This window comes from Moschus berezovskii, chromosome 1 (genome assembly GCF_049115385.1).
Source record: "Moschus berezovskii isolate FMDL1 chromosome 1, NW_MosBer_1.0, whole genome shotgun sequence".
Taxonomy (NCBI): domain Eukaryota; kingdom Metazoa; phylum Chordata; class Mammalia; order Artiodactyla; family Moschidae; genus Moschus; species Moschus berezovskii.
In genome coordinates, this window is record NC_142460.1 from 79,348,582 (window position 1) to 79,369,204 (window position 20,623).

A 20,623-nucleotide genomic window follows, 5' to 3' on the forward strand; every position below is an offset into this window, starting at 1 on the left:
AGGTTTCTAGATTTCCTTTAAAAAGTTGGAGGATCTGGGCCTGCAGAGCCCACTAAGAACTGATCAGCTGGTAGACATTAGAATCTGCAACCTCTGTAGAGGAGTCAACCTCACATGAAATGGAAAGATACCCCATGCTCTTGGATTGGAAGAATGAATATTGTTAAAATTGCCATAATACCCAAAGCAATCTACAGATTTAATGTGATCCCTATCAAACTACCCGTGACATTTTTCACAGAACTAGAACAAATAATCCTAAAATGTATATGAAACCATAAAAGACCCAGAATTGCCAAAGCAATCCTGAGGAAAAAGAACACAGCAGGAGGCACAACCCTCCCAGACTTCACACCATATTACAAAGCTACAGTAATCAAAACAAAAATAAACAAATGGAACCCAATTAAATGCAAAAGCTTTTGCACAGCAAGGAAGCCATAAACAAAAGAAAAGACTATCCAAAGAATGGGAGAAAATATTTGCAAATAAAGTGACTTTTCAAAATATACAAACAGCTCACTCAGATACATATCAAAGCAACAAACAAACCCAATCAAAAAAATGGGCAGAAGATCTAAATAGAGACTTCTCCAAAGAAGGCATACAGATGGCAAAAAGCACATGAAAAGACGCTCAACACTGCTAATTATTAGAGAAATGCAAATCAGCCTACAAGGAGGTATCACCTCAGGGCAGTGAGAATGACCAACATCAAGAAGTCTACAGACAATAAATGCTAGAGAGGGTGTGGAGAAAAGAGAACCCTCCTCCACTGTTGGTGGGAATGTAAACTGGTACAGCCACTACGGATAACAGTATGGGGATTCCTTCAAAAACTAGAAACAGAGCTACCAGATGATCCAGCAATCTTATTCCTGGGCATATACCCAAAGAAAATCAAACTTCAAAAAGATGCATGCACCCCAATGTTTACTGAAGCACTGTTTACAATAGCCAAGACACGGAAGCAATCTAAGTGTCCATCAACAGATAAATGGATAAAGATGTATATATACACAATAGAATACTACTCAGCCATAAATATGAACAAAATAACGCTATCTGCAGCAACACAGAAGAACCTAGAGATAATCATACTAAGTAAATCAGAGAAAAACAAGCATCATATGGTATCACTTCTATGTGGAATCCAAAAAAAAAAAAAAAGATACAAATGAACTTATTTACAAAACAGACTTACAGACTGGTACTAAGTGAGAAGATCTCAAATGTTTTCACCACAAAGAAGAAATGGTAATTATATGAAGTGATGGAAGTATTAACCACCCATCACTTAATACTATGACGGAAGCCATTCTGCAGTATATAAGTATACCAAATCAACAAGCTGCACACCTTAAACTCATACAACATTATCTATCAATTACACCTCAGTCAAGCTGGGGAGGGGAGAGAAGGCCTTGGAAAAAAAGGAAGCACTGTAGATATTTATGCCATATATACTTACGTTCCTGCATTTGCCTTTGACTGAGAGCTTAGAGAGTTATCCAACTCATTCTCACTTTCTTCTGACTGGCTGTTAATAGTTCCTTCTTGTTCATCATCATCTACTTCATTAAGAGCCTTACAAGTAAATAACAACACAGACCGGTTACATACACACTTATTTTTTGTTTCTTTTTGTCACAAGAGGAGAGAGGTCCTTCTTTCTAAGGCAAATCTCTCCACACGTGGTCTAGAGACCAAACCCCCTTACCGCCTCTGGTCCATCAGTTGCCTCTTCTCTCTCCATTTTCAGCCTCTCCTTACTAGCTTCAGTTCACCCACCTTTAAATGTAAGTCTCTCCCATCTTATCCTGACCCTATACTGACCTTGAGTCATTTATCTTCCCTTTCTGTGCCATAAACTTTTTGAAAGATCTGCCACCACTTCTCATTCACCCTTTGCGTCTGCCCTGCCACTCCGTGTAAACTGCTCTCTACATGGTAAACATCAACACACTTGTTCTCCAATCAAATGGATATTTCTGTCTTTGCCTTCCATTACTTCTCACTCATTAGATATCAATGGCAACTCATTTCTTTCCTTTAAAATCTTCTTTATAAACTTTTCTTTTTCACCTCCGTGATACCATTATTTTCTTGGTTTTTCTTCTTTTAGCCATTCCTTCCCAATCTCTTTCATTGGTTCTTTTTCTATCCTTCCCCTCTATTTAATGTCATTCTCCTCTCACTTGACACATTTCTGATGTTTACATCTAATTCCAAGGTGCAATTCAAAGCCAAATGCTGTTAATTTCCAAACCTCTATCTTCACCCAGATGTCTCCTGAGCCCTCAACATTCATGTCCAACTGCCTAAAAGATACCAAGAGGAGAGCATCCTACACATAAATACCCATCATGTCTAAAATTTATCATTTTCCTAAGCCTCCCTTAGGAGAAGGCAGTGACAATCCACTCCAGTATTCCTGCCTGGAAAATCCCATGGACAGAGGAGCCTGGTAGGCTGCAGTCCATGGGGTCGCGAAGAGTCGGACACAACTGAGCGACTTCACTTTCACTTTTTCACTTTCATGCATTGGAGAAGGAAATGGCAACCCACTCCAGTGTTCTTGCCTGGAGAATCCGGGGATGGGGAGCCTGGTGGGCTGCTGTCTATGGGGTTGCACAGAGCCGGACATGACTGAAGCGACTTAGCAGCAGCAGCAGCATGCCTTCCTTATCATTCTTCCAGAAACCTTGCTCCCGCCATATTATCAAGACCATGAACAGCATAACCATCTACTCAGATTCTCAAGCCAGCAGACTGGAAATTATCCTTCTTCTTTACCTACCACATCCAATCAGTCACCCAATCGTGTCAATTCTACTCCCTTTTAAGCTCTCAAATCTATCCCTCTTCCCCTTTACCTCCTTCCCTACTGCCACTGCTTTGGGTCAGTCCTCACCACTTCTCACCAAGATTCCAATCTGAGTCTTTTAACAAGACCCTCCCACCAGTCTTGCCCCTCCCTCCCCGATCCATTTTCCATACTACTGTCAATTTCACCGTATAACAGTGCTCTTCTTAAAATCCTTTAGTGGCTCTACCCTTGCTCTCTGGTTCATGAGTCCTTCACGACCCAGCTCCTTCCTTTCTCTCTAACCCTGACTCTTGCTACTTCCCCACCGTCATCACATGATCATCTGAAAGCTAACTCTGTAATAACTGCCAAAACATACATACATATCCCTGGCTTTTGGCTAGGGATATGGCTAATGGACTTTAGCTATTAAAAATATGTACAACATTCTACTTAACTGCCTTTATAAGTAGCAAACGGTATACTTATATGATTCTGGACTTTGTAATTCCCTAGGATCATCTGTCTAACTGATGATTCTCTTTTTTTTTCATAGAAGATATAAATAACTTAGGAAATTGAATTAAACAGGTACTGAGTCCTGTGTGTGCTTGCTCAGTCACTCAGTCATATCCAACTCTTTGTGACCCTATGGGACTGTAGACCGCCAGGCTCCGTGAGACTTTCCAGGCAAGAATACTGCAGTGGGTTGCCATTTCCTCCTTCAGGGGATCTTCCTAATCCAGGGACTGAACCCGTGATTCCTGCACTGGCAGGCGGATTCTTTACCACTGAGCCACCTGGGAAGCCCATGCATATACACATGCCAAGTCATTCATTCGTGTCCAACTCTTTGTGACCCCATGGTCTATACAATCTTATGGCGCCAGACAGCCTAGACTTGAGTGCCATCTCTCATGCTAACTAGCTATGTAAGCTTGGACAAGTCACTTAATTTTTCTGAGTCTCAGTTTTTCATCTGCTAAATGGGGATAATAATAGTAACTACCTCCAAGGTAATCATTCAATACAGGTTAGCTACTATTCTCCAGTCCCGTCTTGTTTAGTATAAGCATTACTCACCAGAAGGGCAACATGCTTGAATAAGAATATTTCTAGCAACCACACCTCGGTATTTCGATATTAAAGCTTTTGAAATGTTTACCACAATACCTATCTACATCAACTTAATTTTAGCATAAGCATTATGGCTGTGAGCAAAGCACATTACCTGAGGCTCTATAACAGATTCGCTATGGATGGCCTGGGTGGCAGGGTCCTGACTGACCACAATGGGACTTTGAGAGGACTCCGGAGCCATTGTTACATTCGGAAATCCTGCAGAAGGAAAATGGGCCCTGATGATTTTGTTTCATTTAAATTGACTTCACATGCACTCTACACTGCCCTAAGTGAATCATCATATGAAAATCTTTAATAATAGCAACTCACATTTATTATAACATGATACCTAAAGGAAGACTTTAAATTCTTTCAAATAGCCAGGTGTGAGCTGTGTTTAAGAAAGAAACTTTTGTTTGACATGAATACTTTACCTGTGCGCCGACGAGGAAAATCAACAAACAGCTCTTTTGCTGTAGCCATCAAATGATCAGATTTTTCCAATACATCCTGAAGCTGGTATTGATCAGAAAGAATCTAGACGTGTTAATGATAAACATTATTATTCAGGAAAAAAATATATATATATACATATATACTCAACAAAACACAAAGGAAAAGCCTGTTCAGGAGCATAAAAAATCTAAAATCCTCAGTGGCAATATTGTTAAGTACCAGTAGATGGGGCTATTACAACAATTTGTCGTTCTTAAGTCACTAAGTGAAATTGCTCAGTCCTGTCCGACTCTGCGAACCCATGCACTGCAGCCTACCAGGCTCCTCTGTCCATGTGATTTCCCAGACAAGAATATTAGAGTGAGTTGTCATTTCCTATTCCAGAGGATCTTCCCCACCCAAGGATTGAACCCACGTCTCCTGCATTGGCAGGCAGATTCTTTACCACTGAGCCACTACAATAATTAAATTGGATTTTAAATGCTTGGCTTCAACCCAAAGAAATACATTATTAAAGTATGACTCAGTCCACACACAAATGTAAAGGTAAATGTAAATATACACCAAAATAAGTTTTGCTTAACCTTACTCTTTGAGAACCACTCATACTTTCTATTTTCTATTTTTCAAATGACGGTTGCAACCCACTAACTCCGTTTTATAATCCATAAACAAGTTGTGATCCACAGCTGAAAAACTCGGTAAACATATGAATCATTGAGTCATAAACTCAAATGTGTGAATCTTTGTTGTTTCGACCACTAAAGTGACTTCATAATCCGCTAATGAGTCATGACCCACAACTTAAAAAACACAATGTTAGACGTGAGTTTGGGGGCAATAAACAAAAAAGCGATGCTTCTGCATTTATAAACAAGTTGGTTTGCTTTTTTATTTGAGACACACCATTTTTATTTTTTTTTTATGTTGTACTGGAATATAGCCAATTAACAATGTTGTTTCAGGTAGACAGCAAAGGGACTCAGTCACACACACACATGTATCCATTCTCCTCCAGTTTTTATCCTGGAAAAATGAGAACTCAAAAAATACCATTACAGCAGCGTCTCTGATCATGTACTTTCAACTCAGGAACTTTCCTACTTACAAACAAGGATGCACAGAGTAGAGTAAAAGAAGCGAACTCTACCCACCACCACCAGATGGCAATCTTGGGTTGAAAGGAGTTTCAAAATTGCAAACTGCCCAGTTCCCGACACTGATTCAAATCAAAACATCTGGGGAAAAATGCTCTTACCAGAATTTTCATGAAAACAAGTTATAATATGACCATGGTTATTGTTTTCTGACATGAAGAAAAATCACAAGTCACATTCTTTTTCCGCTACTTCCCCTGCTAAAGTCAAGCAGGTTGGCTGGCTCAAGGCGGTGAGAATAAAGTCCTGAATCTGTCCTCCCACAAAGAGTAAGCTTTGGAATGGCATAAGGCAAAGAGCATATCTGGAGTCAGAAGACTAGCATCCTAGGCCCAGTCAAGAGATACCAAGCAAAATCCAACCTCTTTAAACTTAGTTTCCTGATATGTAAATGAAGTACAACCACTTCCCCAACACACACGGTGTTATAAGGTTGCGGACACACTGCAAATCTGTCTACAGCTCTCGGGATATCTGAGAACATGGTTACAACTTAAATTTCCATCCCTGGTTAGCCATATTGCAGTACATGCAATAAGAGTTTAAGAAAGAAAATACATGGAGCAGTATAATCTTCCACTTACACTAGAAAAATTATACAAGGTATATTTCTTAATGGCAGTTTTAAAAGTTTACTGTTTTAATTTTTTTTAAAGGCACTGATCTCCTATCAAAGAAATATAAATTGTCAGAAGCAGATTGTTGAGGAATAACTTTACCATATCAAGACATGATATGCTTGACATTACTAATTATTAGAGAAATGCAAATAAAACTACAACAAGGGACCACCTCACACCAGTCAGAATAGCTGCCATCCAAAAGTCTACATATAAGAAATGCTGGAGAGGGTGTGGAAAAAAGGGAACCCTCCTACACTCTTGGTGGGAATGTAAACTGGTGCAGCCACTATGGAGAACAGTATGGAGGTTCCTTAAAACAGGGGTCCCCAGCCTCTGGGATCTAATGCCTGGTGATCTGAGGTGGAGCCAATGCAATAATAACAGAAATAAAGTACACAATAAATATAATGTTCTTGAATCATCCTGAAACCATCCCCCCACCCCTGGTCTGTGGAAAAATGGTCTTCCATGAAACCGGTCCCTGGTGCCAAAAGGATGGGGACTAAAATCGTAAAAAACTAGAAACAGAGCTACCATATCATCCAGCAATCCCACTCCTGGGCATATATCCAGAGTAGATGAAAACTCTTAATTCAAAAAGATACATGCACCCCAGAGTTCACATACATGCATAACAAGCACTTTGTTGTACACATGAAACCAACACAGCATTATAAATCAACTATATTTCAATTTTAAAAGTCGTTTTAAGACCAGATGTTAATTATAGTGAGGCCTCCAGTAAATCCACTAACCTGAAGCCCTCTCCCTGCTGGTCCCTGCACAGATCCCAGATCACCAGGCATTAGATCCCAGAGGCTTCGGTGGCCAAAGGTCAGTGCAATGGTTTTCTCTTCCTCTTTCTGGATTTCTTTACCACTTCTCTATGATAAAACTCACCCTTATGATAGGAAAATCAATCTCTGCAGGCCCATCTGTATATATTACTTCCCCAGATGGGTTTGCAGAGCACAAAGCCAAACTTATGAGTGGTATTAATAGAATATATCTTGGATTTTCAAAAGACAAAAGTCCCTTAAAAAACAGTATCAGAAACTTCTCATGCTAACAGTTTTGTTCTCTGGTAATAAAAACCAGACAGCACTGGGAAAATTTAAGGAGACTATAAGTTAGTTACTATATTGTTGGGATGATTAAAATCCTTATCAAAGCCTGCTGTCTCTGATTTGGGTTTGGACCCTTGCTTGCTTGATTCCCACAGCATGGGTCCATCATACAGCAAATGAAATCTAAGATTACGCTGGTCAAAGAGCTTTTCTCTTAATTTAGGTTGATCCAGGAGCCCAGCTTCTTGGGGATGGGTGCTGGTAGCTCTAACACATCATGATGACATCCAGGTGGATATGCCCAAGGAGGCCTCTTCAGTTGATCCCCTGACATCGCTTATTAGACATAATACATAATACAGCAACACTGAAATAACAGATGTATGTATCCTTTGACTCAGCAATTCCACTTTCAAGAATTTATTCTACAAATCTATTTATGCATGCATGCGAGGCTAAGTCGCTTCAGTCGTGTCCGACTCTATGAGACCCTATGGTCTCATAGTAGCCCGCGAGGTTCCTCTGTCCATGGGATTCTCCAGGCAAGAATACTGGAGTGGGTTGCCATGCCCTCCTCCAGGGGATCTTCCTGACCCAGGAATCAAACCCACATCTCTTATGTCTCCTGCATTGGCAGGCGAGTTCTTTCCCACTAGAGCCACCTGGGAAGTCCCAAATATATTTATGCTGCTACTGCTGCTAAGTCACTTCAGTCGTGTCCGACTCTGTGCGACCCCATAGACGGAAGCCCCCAGATCCACTGAACCAGAATATCCGAGTATAAGTATGCCTGAATCCAGATACTGTTTTTTGAATGGGAATATTTTTTAATGGAAACTAGAATCAGGGTTGAGAAACATTACATGAGAATATAAGAAGCAGCATTACAGAGAGAAGGCAAAGAAACTTCACTCACCCTCTCTGATCACTCCACTTCAACCCCTAATTCTACCACAACTACCAGGTATAAGAGATTCGGGACGTGAGCAGGGACTACTAGGGAGGGGAAACAAAAGCCCAAAGACACCTCAAAGTGACTTTTGGGTGACTCAAAGTCACCCTTTTCCCTGGCCAGATCTGTGTTCTTAGCTCTTTCATGGAGAATTACCACATAATATTTAAAAGCATGTGACTTATCTAAGATCACCAAAAGATACATACCTCTAAAGAATCATTCTCTCTCAATCCACTGTTCTTTTTACAAGCTTGTGTACACATTTGGGAGATATAATTCTTCTCATGTTATAGAAAGTCAAGACGTTCATATCTCACTAGGAAGCCTAACAAATTCCTCAAAAGATAGAATGTGACTTGAAGCTACAGTAGGTCACCCACACAGACAAGTGTTATAAGTTCCAACAATGAACAAGAAGAAAAATGGCATTTCTTTTACAATGATTTCAGCCCAAATAAAAAGGTTTTTCTTCTGTAGTTTCTTCTTATTTTCCATATTGCTTATTCCTACACACTCTGATTACTTATTCAAACACCCTACCTCTGGCAAAAGATTAAACCAAATAAAAGGAACTGACAACACACTTTTTTTTTTTTGCAAAATAATTTAGCAGCGTGGCTGTTGAACTCAAGGAGATCCAACCAGTCCATTCTAAAGGAGATCAATCCTGGGTGTTCATTGGAAGGACTGATGCTAAAGCTGAAACTCCAATACTTTGGCCACCTCATGCGACGAGTTGACTCACTGGAAAAGACTCTGATGCTGGGAAGGATTGGGGGCAGGAGGAGAAGGGGACGACAGAGAATGAGATGGCTGGATGGCATCACCGACTCTGTGGACATGAGTTTGAGTGAACTCCGGGAGTTGGTGATGGACAGGGAGGCCTGGCGTGCTGTGATTCATGGGGTCGCAAAGAGTCGGACACGCCTGAGCGACTGAACTGAACTGAACTGAAATATATAGATAGCACTAATTATGTGCCAAGGACCATACTAATCACTTTATTAGTATTTTATCACTGAAATATCATAATAATACAATCAGGCAAATAGTGTTATTCCAGTTTAAAATAAGGAAATTCAGGCTGAGAAGTCAGTAATTTAAGGTCACGTGGCTAGTGATCATGTGAGCTAGTAAGAAAATTTTGACTGTGACTATAAGTTTTGTTCCTGAAACATTCTTTCAAATATACAGCTAGTAAGCTGCAGAGCAGGAATTTAAACTATGAAACTAGACTGTAATCCTCACTCTGCTCCTTTACATAAAGACCACCTGTACATCATTGAGTGCCTGTGTGCGTGCTCAGTCATTAAATCATGCCTAACTCTTTGTGACATCATGGACTGTAACCCGCCAGGATCCTTTGTCCATGGGATTTTCCAGGCAACAATACTGGAGTGGGTTGCCATTCCCTTCTCCAGGGAGATCACTGTATAAGAACATGATAATGATTAAAGTCTCTCCAACGTCAATAGATACAAGGGGAAAGAGAGACACCTACTTTCCTCTTCTTCGCTTTTTAATTCTGTGGATAATGCAGTTTATCATTACCTCCTTCATGATAGACAATCTCCTTTTCTCAAGATTAGAAATTTCCGGTTTCTGCTTCTTCCATTTCCTCTTCAAAGCTTTTTCTTGGAGCTCCCAGTGGACCAATGCTCTATTCTTTGATTTGTGTATTTCATGACGACGGATCTATATAGAAGAAAAATATATGAAAGAATGTTTCAGGAGCAAAGAACTTATATTCACAATCAAAATTTTCACGAACTCCTACATTTTCAAAAATGAGTTTTTCAAAAAGACGTATCTAAAACTACTAGACCCAGAGAGTTCCCTGGTGGCTGAGTGGGTAGGATTCCAGGCTTTCACTGTTGTGGCCCAGATTCCATCCCTGGTCGGGAACTTAGATCCCACAAGCCACAGGGTGTGGCCAAAAAATAAAATAATAAAACAAGCTAGTAGACAAAATAACATGTCCTCTGGGCTTTGCTTTAAAATGCTTCAATGAAGAAGTAAAGGGTACGATAAATGAAACAACTATGGGAAAATTTTCACAACTATTATTTCTAGGTGAACAGTATATGGTAGTTCTTTTTACTTCTGTCTCTACTTTCACATGAGTTTGAAATTTTTCATAATACAGAATTTTAAGTCAGTTGAGCATCATTATTATCCTCAACAAACATTTAATGAGTACCTACTATGATTAAGATTCCTAGGTCCACAAAGACATATACGATATGGCCTTTATCCATCAAAAACATTAATAATATGCCCAGAGAGATTGGACATATACATACAAAGATAAATGTCATGCATTAGATGGCATATACTCAATGTCTTATGTAGCTAGTAAGTACAACAGTTCAGAGACGAAAGTAACTGTTGGGCAGCTTCAAAGAATAAGACTTCAAACCTGCTACAAAACTCAAGAGAGTACGGCACTAGCATAAGGATACACAGAGATCTATGGAATATAAATTTGAGTCCAAATTAAACTCTCATATTCATAGACAACTGACTTTCAACAAGGGTGCCAAGACAATTCAGTGTGAAAAGAATAGTCTTTGTAATAAATGGTGCTTAGATAACTGGATATCCATTTGCAAAAGAATGAAGCTGGACTCCTACCTCATACCTTATACAAAATTTTTTTTTATAACAAATTGATTTTTTTTAAGTAATTAATTTATTTTTTATTGGAGGAAAATTATTTTACAATGTTATATTGGTTGGTTTTACCATATATTGACATGAATTCGCCCCGGGTTTACATAAGTTCCCCCTCCTGAACCCCCCTCCCACCTCCCTCCTCCCTTTATCCTCCCTCTGGGTCATCCCCGCACTCCAGCCCCAAGCATCCTATAACATGCATCGACCCTGAACTAGTGATTCGTTTCACATATGACAACATACGTGTTTCAATGCCATTCTCCCAAACCATCCCACCCTCACCCTCTCCCACAGAGTCCCAAAGACTATTGTATACATCTGTGTCTCTTTTGCTGTCTCGTATACAGGGTTATCATTTGCATCTTTCTAAATTCCATATATATGCGTTAGTATACTGTATTGGTGTTTTTCTTTCTGGCTTACTTCACTCTGTATAATAGGCTCCAGTTTCATCCACCTCATTAGAACTGATTCAAATGTATTCTTTTTAATGGCTGAATAATACTCCATTGTGTATATGGACCAAAGCTTTCTTATCCATTTGTCTGCAGATGGACATCTAGGTTGCTTCCATGTCCTCGCTATTATAAACAGTGCTGCAATGAACATTGGAGTACATGTGTCTCTTTCAATTCTGGTTTCCTCGGTGTGGATGCCCAGGAGTGCGATTGCTGGATCATATGGCAGTTCTATTTCCAGTTTTTTGAGGACTCTCCACACTGTTCTCCATAGTGGCTGGACTAGTTTGCATTCCCACCAACAGTGTAAGAGGGTTCCTTTCTCTCCACATCCTCTCCAACATTTATTGCATGTGGACTTTTGGATAGCAGCCATTCTGACTGGTGTGAAATGGTATCTCATTGTGATTTTGATTTGCATCTCTCTGATTATGAGGGATGTTGAGCATTTTTTCATGTGTTTGTTAGCCATCTTTGTCTTCTTTGGAGAAATGTCTGTTTAGTTCTTTGGCCCATTTTTTGATTGGGTCATTTATTTTTCTGGAATTGAGCTGCAGGAGCTGCTTGTATATTTTGGAGATTAATCCTTTATCAGTTGCTTCATTTGCTATTATTTTCTCCCATTCTGCAGGCTGTCTTTTCACCTTACTTATAGTTTCCTTTGCTGTGCAGAAGCTTTTGATTTTAATTAGGTCCCATTTGTTTATTTTTGCTTTTATTTCCAATATTCTGGGAGGTGGGTCTTGGAGGATCCTGCTGTGATTTATGTCGGAGAGTGTTTTGCCTACGTTCTCCTCTAGGAGTTTTATAGTTTCTGGTCTTACATTTAGCTCTTTAATCCATTTTGAGTTTATTTTTGTGTATGGTGTTAGGAAGTGTTCTAGTTTCATTCTTTTACAAGTGGTTGACCAGTTTTCCCAGCACCACTTGTTAAAGAGACTGTCTTTTCTCCATTTTATATTTTTGCCTCCTTTGTCAAAGATAAGGTGTCCATAGGTGAGTGGATTTATCTCTGGGCTTTCTATTTTGTTCCATTGATCTATATTTCTGTCTTTATGCCAGTACCATACTGTCTTGATGACTGTGGCTTTGTAGTAGAGCCTGAAGTCCGGCAGGTTAATTCCCCCAGTTCCATTTTTCTTCCTCAAGATTGCTTTGGCTATTCGAGGTTTTTTGTATTTCCATGCAAACTGTGAGATTATTTGTTCTAGTTCTGTGAAAAATATCGTTGGTAGCTTGATAGGGATTGCATTGAATGTATAAATTACTTTGGGTAGTATACTCATTTTTACAATATTTAACTCAAAATGAATGAAACATAAGAGCTAAAACTTTAAAACTCCTAAATGAAAACACAGAAGTAAATATCTGTGAACCATGGTTCACATAGACATGATTTCATAGAAATCATAGACAATGGTTTCTTAGATATGACACTAAAGATACAAGTGACTAAAAAAACAGATAAACTGGACTTCATAAAATTTGCAACTTTTATGTTTCAAAGGATACCATCAAGAAAGTAAAAACACAACCAACCGAATGGAAGAAAACATTTGCAAATCATACATCTGATAAGAAATATCAAGAATATATAAAGAACTATTACTCAATAAAAACACAAATAATCCAATTTTACTTTTATTTTATATTTTATTTCCCGCTCTTCATTAAGCCCAGTTCATAGTTGTCACATGTTTCCTCTGGCAATTTTTAAATAGCTAAGGGATTTGAACAGACATTTCTCCAAAGAAGATACTACAAATGGTCAGTAAGTATATATAAAGGATACTCAACATCATTAGTCATTAGGGAAATGCAAACTGAAACCACAATGAGATTCCACTTCATACCCTCTAGGTGAACTAAAACCACAAAGGTGATAATGGCAAATATCAGCAAGGGATGTGGAACAAATGGAACCTCCATACACGCTAATGAGAATGTAAACAGGACAGCCACTTTGGAAAATAGTTTGGCACTTCCTCAGAAAGTTAAATATAGAAATATTATATGACTCAGAATTCTACTTCCAGGTATACACTCAAGAGACTAAAAGTATATGTTCACACAAAAACTTGTACATGTATATTCGTAGCAGCATTATTTATAACAGTCAAAAAAAATGAAAACAACCCAAATGTCCAACAACTGATGATAAATAAAACATGGTATGTCCATAAATGAAATAGTATTTGGCAATAAAAAAGAACGCAGTACTGATACATGCTATAATATAGATGAAACTTGAAAACATTACGCTAAAAGAAAGAAGCCAGATATAAAGGGAAACATACTATACTGCATGTATATGAAACCCAGAATAGGCAAATCCATAGACAAAACAGATTAATTGTTGCCAGGGATTGGATGTGCATGGCTCAGAAAGTGACTGTTAATGGGTGAAAACTTACTTTGGGGAGGGAGTGATGAAAATATTACAAAATTAGAAAGTGATGATGGTTGCATTAACTCTGTGAATATGCTAAAAAGCAATGAAGCATACACTTTAAAAGAGTAGATTTTATGTTATGTGAATTACATCTGAATAAAACTGCTTAAAAAATAACAAATCTGTAGTAGAAACTTTTTTAAAGTAAAACCTGAACTAGGATAAAAAAACAAAGTAGGATTTGAACAGGAGGAGAAGAAAGTAAGGAAACCATTCCAAATAAATAGAATAGCATGACCCGGGGCTCAAATGTGGAAATATACATGGTACGTTCAAGGAATAAATTATTACGTATGTTTGTATGTGGAAGTAATGGTGAATAATGCTAGTGTATCTACAGATAGGAAAAGATGATAAATGTGGACAGGACAATACTGGATTTAGAGAGATCTGAACTGTAAACTGAACCTATCTAATGAAATTCTAATACATGCTAATTATTATTCCTAAATAAAATAAGGAAGCCAAGGACATACACGTTTTGCTTTTATATAGACATAAGATTAAAAAAAAGTGAACAACTTGAAAGAGGTTTTCTATTCTGTAGGTTAAAAACCAAGTATCAAGTAAGACATTGAACAAATGACTTAACTTTCCATAGTAAACTTACCAGATCTTCAGGAGTTGCCCGATGAACTGTCAGATCACTTACAGAGTTCTGCAAAAAAAAAAGATGAACTTTCTTTAAAAAGCAAAACGTTTCTCACAAAATAGTACTACTACATGCTGGATTTTAATGACTGAAAATGGATTCAAAGTCCTGAGACCAAAGAGTCTTTGAGAATTAAATTCTCAACTTAAAGATTAACATGGATTACTTTTTGTTTGTCTTAAAGAAAAATAACAGACTATTAAGTGTTTCATAGAAAGTAAGCACTAAATTCAACAAGCAGGCATACATCATATTAAAACATAAAAATAAAACAGGGTAGCATGTAATTCAAAATGGGTTAGTTTAACTAAAGTTATAGTTTTCAAACTATATTCCGTTGAACGAGGTAACACTAAGATTCCTAAAAGATAAAAGTATGACCAAGAGAGGTTCAATTTGTGTACATGCCAACACTTCAAGCATAGATCCTATCAAAACAAGAGATGAACTTTGAGGGTACTGTGTAACTTCATAAGTTATGAAAGGACAGAGAGGCCTGGCATGCTGCAGTCCATGGGGTGGCAAAAGAGTCAGACGCAATTTAGCAACTGAACAACAACATAACTTCATAAAATGTGAAAACAGTCATTCAAGTAAAAAGGCAACAAAACAACAAGGCAGGGCTTCCACACTGCACAATTCCAGGAGGCTCCGTAAATATTCTAGGCCATGTAAACAGTGCCCCTTGGAATCGTGCAGTGCACAGCCTGCACAGCCCCAAGTAGCAGCCCCACAATTTGGCCCTTTTCAAAATGACTTTAGTCATTGTGTTTGGTAAGGCAGGAAACAAAGCAACGTAGAGTTTTAATTCCAAGAGAAATACAAAGAACTGAGTCTAGGGAAAAACTTCTGATATACTCTAAGACCTTACTTTTGGGCCACAGGTAATATTTAGCTCAAGTCTTTTATATACTAAAGCCATTACCCTTTCATATCAATTTAGCAAAATACAAGGTATAATGATAAGATCATGAGAATTATTTTTAATAACTGTAATAAAAATTTAGGTATATAGTGGTATGCTCAGAATTATTTTCATGGGAGAAAATATAATTTCATTAATACTACTATGGCTTAAAACTACAGTTGACTCTTAAACAGTGTAGGGTTTTTTTTAATTTATTTTTAATTGGAGGATAATTGCTTTACAATGTTTTGTTGGTTTTTGCCATACATCAACATGAATCAGCCACAGGAATACAAATGTCCCCTCCCTCCTGAACCTCCCACCTACCTCCCACCCCATCCTACCCCTCTAGGTTGTCACAGCACCAGACTGCGCTCCTTTTGTCACACAGCAAACTCCCACTGGCTGTCTATTTTACATTTGGTAATGTCTATATTTCAATGCTACTCTCTCAGTCTGCCCCACCCTCTCCATCCCCCACTGTGTCCACAAGTCTAGTCTCTACGTCTGCATCTCTACTGCTTCCCTACAAGTAGGTTCATCAGTACCACTTTTCTAGATTATATATATATATATGTGTTAATATACTACATTTCCTTTTGTCTTCCTGACTTCACTCTGTGTAACAGGCTCTAGGTTCATCCACCTCACTAGAACTGACTCAAATTCATTCCCTTTTTATGGCTGAATAATATTCCATTGTATATATGTGAACAATGTGAGTTTCAACTATACAGGTCCACTTATAAATGTGGATTTTTTTTTTCAGTAAATACACGCTAAAGTGCTACAAGATCCACAGTTGGTTGCATCCATGGATGCAGAACCACAGATCTGGAGAGCCAACTATAACGTTAGATGTGGATTTTCAACTGTGCCCTTAACCCCATGTTGTTCAAGGGTCAGCAGTATTTTCTTCTGAAATTGCCTTTAAATCTAATTTACAAGCTATTTCAAAAACGTCTCAACATTTTCATCACAACAGTTTTATTCAGTTCATCTCTCCTCTCTCATTTACCATTCACACCAAAAGACCTATAACTACTTTCAAGTTCAGTCTACCTTCAAAAAACAAAGTTTCTTTCACCACTGGAGATAATACAAAGTAAATGAGGAAGGTTCTGAATGCAATTTCAAATGATGGCTTTTAATTATACTTTGAGCAACAGCAGCATATCAAATTAAATATGGAACTTCCCAAAGTAACCACTCTGAAGGGGACAGCTTTACATTACCTATGCTATTTTTCCCTTTTTAATCAGTTTCATTACCTTAGAGTCACATCCTTCTACTATTTTACAACCAGATGACAACAAAGCAATCTAAACAAAGAGAAATCCATCTCTCCCACTTTCTAAGGCTGTCAGTTTTCCCAGGAGATGTGGCTAGAGTGATTGGCTACAACCCAGAATATTCTAATTCCAAAAGAATCCCTAAGTTGCATACTAGTCCCTGACCAGTCACTCTCCACAACAGAAAGTAAAGGCACCTAAAGTCTCATGTCTAAATCAAAGAACCAGGCTCCAAAAGAGAAAATCCCCTTGATAATACCACATGGTACTCAGGGTAGGAGACAGGGATCATGCCTCAGGTACCTAAGGCTTGTCTTGTATCTTGAGAACCTTTGTACTGAAATTGACTAGTCTCTGGAAGTGAGCAAAAAACAATTTGATAATAGAGCAAGGACTACACACTTTTTTCAGTCAAAAATACCAATCCCATGATTATGGTATCATGGGTTGCTATGGGCAAATCTAAAATATGTTCCAAAAAATTTCACACTTCAGGCTAACTAGAGTTGTCTTAAAACAGTGACATAAGTTAGCTAAGAGTTCCCTTAAAGCAGTGAGTTCTCAAAGTGGAGGTAGGGGACTTTTTAAAAACACACTCCCCACTCCTTTAAGATTTCAGTTCTTCAAAGGAGGTGGAAGTTATAGCCTCAACATATGTATTCTTTAAAAACTCCCCAAAGGCATCTGGTCTTCCCTCTAAGACCTAGGCTATCACGTGCCCAGAAACACATTCCACTGTATTGCATGCTAACTCCATTCAGAGAACCATCCTGAGAGCCTAGGGTCATGTCATCATGTCTGTTCCTTCCATGTAATGTTATGTGTGTTAGTCAATCAGTCGTGCCTGACTCTTTTGTGACCCCATGGACTGTAGCCCACCAGACTCCTCTGTCCATGGAATTCTCCAGGCAAGAATACTGGAGTGGATTGCCATTTCCTTCTCCAGGGGATCTTCCCAACCCAGGGGAACCCGGGTCTCCCGCATTGCAGGCAGACTCTTTACCAACTGGGCCACCAGGAAAAACCGCATATTATTCTTCCTAGACTTACATCCCATTCTTGCTTCACAGATGTTTTCTTCTTTACTTTCAGTGTTTTCCTTCCTCCTCCACGGGGACCATAACGGTTCACTCGGACAAATGACATCTAGGAGCAATAATCATATCAATTTTTTTAATACATGAAAAACTAATAATTAATCATCACCAGAGAGGGAAAAATTGTATCTAGGAAAATAAATTTTAAAACATCAGAAGACATATTTAAGCATAATGAAAGGAACAGGCTACCAAAAGATTTGGCTCATTCCCTTCACAGTTATTAGAATGCTGACACTGATAGCTATGATAAAAGTCATATATGTTATGTTATCATATGATAACTATGATAACAAGTTAACAAATTAAATATATGTGACTAATAAAGAACTCCAGGAATGCAGCAGTTACGATCTAAAGCAGAGATTTAGAACAATAGTCATAAGCTTTGTCGCCCATTACACAAATTCTCAATGGATAGAGGAAATGTCAGTTCCATGTAAACAATATGAACGTAGAAGGAGAGCAAGAGATAGCTGGGGTTCGTTTTGAAGCATCTAACACTCAAAATCACTACTAGACACATGTGTATTTATCTTAAAATAAAGGTGGCTAAATTTTAGAGAATGAGTAAGTTATGATACCATCTCTAGTACATTTTTCACATCATACTAAATGGGTGTGATTATTGATACTAAGCTAGAATCTGAAAATTGCCAACAGTTGCTTGCCACTCTTAAAATAGCAATGCTAAAGGCACTAGACTAAACATTATACAAAATTAGAAAAAGACTCACACTGCCTGAACACTAGGATTGGAGAACACATACACGATTTTTAAAAAGCAACACATATACATGACTCCTATTCCAGAACTTCTTTACACACCTGAATAATTACAAAACTTTTCAGCTGACCCCCTTACTCCAAACTATCCTAAAACAAAGACTCAAATATTTTTCTTAAAGACCTCTTTTTTAAAAAATCATTTAGTCTACTGTGATAAAGATGACTAAATGCAAGTATTTCTCAAGAGTTAGCCCATACTGCTAGCAACCACATTCACTTTTCTTAAACAGTTGGGGTACAGTTGCTTTACAAAGCTGTACAAAGAAGTGAATTAGCTACATATATACATATATCCCGTCAATTCACTCTTTAAACATGATATCTATTTTCAGAGTGTACAACCCAGAAAAGGAGATGAATCACATACAAGTTAGAGAATAACAGCAAGTGTTATTATAGTGATAGTGATGATGGAGATGATGCTGACAGTGGTGGTGGTAATAATGATGGAATTAGCTGCTGACTACTTTCTATAAGCTAGGTAGTATTCTAAACTGTTTACATATATCATCTCCTTTAATCCTAACACTAACCCATTAAGTATTTTCTCATTTTACAGATGAGAAAACTAAGAGACAAAGAGTTAATTGACTATGAAGGTCACACAGTAAATGTCAGAGCCATAAATGTCATTTTAAAAGGTCTGGAATGGAACAGAACCAAGACACCAAAACAAAACTATACTCTATGGTCAGTTTATATTCAACAAGAGTGCCAAGAATCAATTCAATGGGAAAAGAACAGTCTTTTTAATTAATGGTACTGGGACAACTGGATATTTATATGAAAAAGAATGAAGACTGCCTACCTCACAACAAGCATAAAAACTAACTTAAAATGAATCACAGACTTAAGTGTAAGAGCAAAAAGTACAAAATCCCTAGAAAAATAATATAAGCCTAAATCTTCATAAACCTTGGATGAAGCAATGGTTTCTCAGAAATGACACTAAAAACACAAGCAACCAAAGAAAAAATAAACTGGACTCCACCAAAACCAAAAACTTTTGTGCTCCAAAGGACACAATCAAGAAAGTGAAAAGACAACCAAAAGAATGGGAGGAAACATTTGCAAATCTAATTACTAATAAGTAACTTGTGGACTGGGAAGATCCGCTGGAGAAGGGAATGGCAACCCACTCCAATATTCTTGCCTGGGAAATCCCATGGACAGAGGAGCCTGACTGGTTTCAGTTCCTGAGGTTGCAAAGAGTCGGACATGACTTTAGCAACTAATCCAGAATACATTAAGAATGCAAAACTCAACAACAAAAAATCCAATTTTAAAATGGCTAAGGGATTTGACTAGATAATTCTCCAAAGAACATACTACAAATGGCCAATAAACATGCCAAAAGATGTTTAAGATCACCAGTCATTAAATACAAATCAAAACCATGAGATACTTACTACCTCACACCCACCAAGATAGTTATAATCAAAAGATGTAAATAACAAGTTTTGACAAGAATGTGCAGAAACTGTAATTCCCATATATCGCTAGCGGGAATGTAAAATGGTATAGCCACTTTGGATAATAGTTTGGCAATTCCTAAAAATGTTAAGACACAGAGTTATCACATGCAATTCAAGTCCTAGCTACATACCCAAAAGAACTGAAAACTTATGTCCACACAAAAACTTGTACGTATATATAACAACATTATTCTTAGTAGAAAAAAAGTGGAAACATCCCAAATATCCACTACCTGAAGAAGGGATAAATAAAATATTGTGCATCCATACTATACAATATCAATTAGCAATAACACAGTATGAACTACTGACACATGCTACGACTTGGCTACGCTAAGAGAAAGAAGCCAATATATGAAGGTCATATATTATGTGACTCCATTTACATGAAATGTTCAGGATAAGCAAGTCCATAGAGACATACGATAGATTAGTGGTTGGGAGGGTCTGGTGGGAAAGGAAATAGAGTGACTGCTAATAGATTTGGGGTTTCTTTTGGCGGGGATGAAAATGTCCTGGAATTAGTTGTGATGGCTTCAAAACTCCTATCAATGTACAAAAAACTCTTAAGCCGTACACTTTCAAGGGCTAAATTTTATGGTATGTGATATATCTCAATAAAGCTGCTATAAAAAA

General features: G+C 38.0%; 1 protein-coding gene across 13 annotated transcripts in view; it reads right to left on the reverse strand.

The window, feature by feature from the left end:
• The window catches only part of SPICE1 (spindle and centriole associated protein 1), a 64,878-nt gene that overhangs the window by 37,634 nt on the left and 6,621 nt on the right, over positions 1-20,623 (reverse strand). For all 13 annotated transcript variants that reach the window (XM_055425680.2, XM_055425340.2, XM_088837031.1 and 10 more), the window contains 6 exons: positions 17,677-17,772; positions 14,386-14,433; positions 9,741-9,884; positions 4,366-4,468; positions 4,041-4,147; positions 1,472-1,587 (listed from right to left, as the gene is read on the reverse strand). In XM_055425680.2, coding sequence (XP_055281655.2) covers positions 1,472-1,587; positions 4,041-4,147; positions 4,366-4,468; positions 9,741-9,884; positions 14,386-14,433; positions 17,677-17,772 — 614 coding nt within the window. The remainder of the gene's footprint in view (positions 1-1,471; positions 1,588-4,040; positions 4,148-4,365; positions 4,469-9,740; positions 9,885-14,385; positions 14,434-17,676; positions 17,773-20,623) is intronic.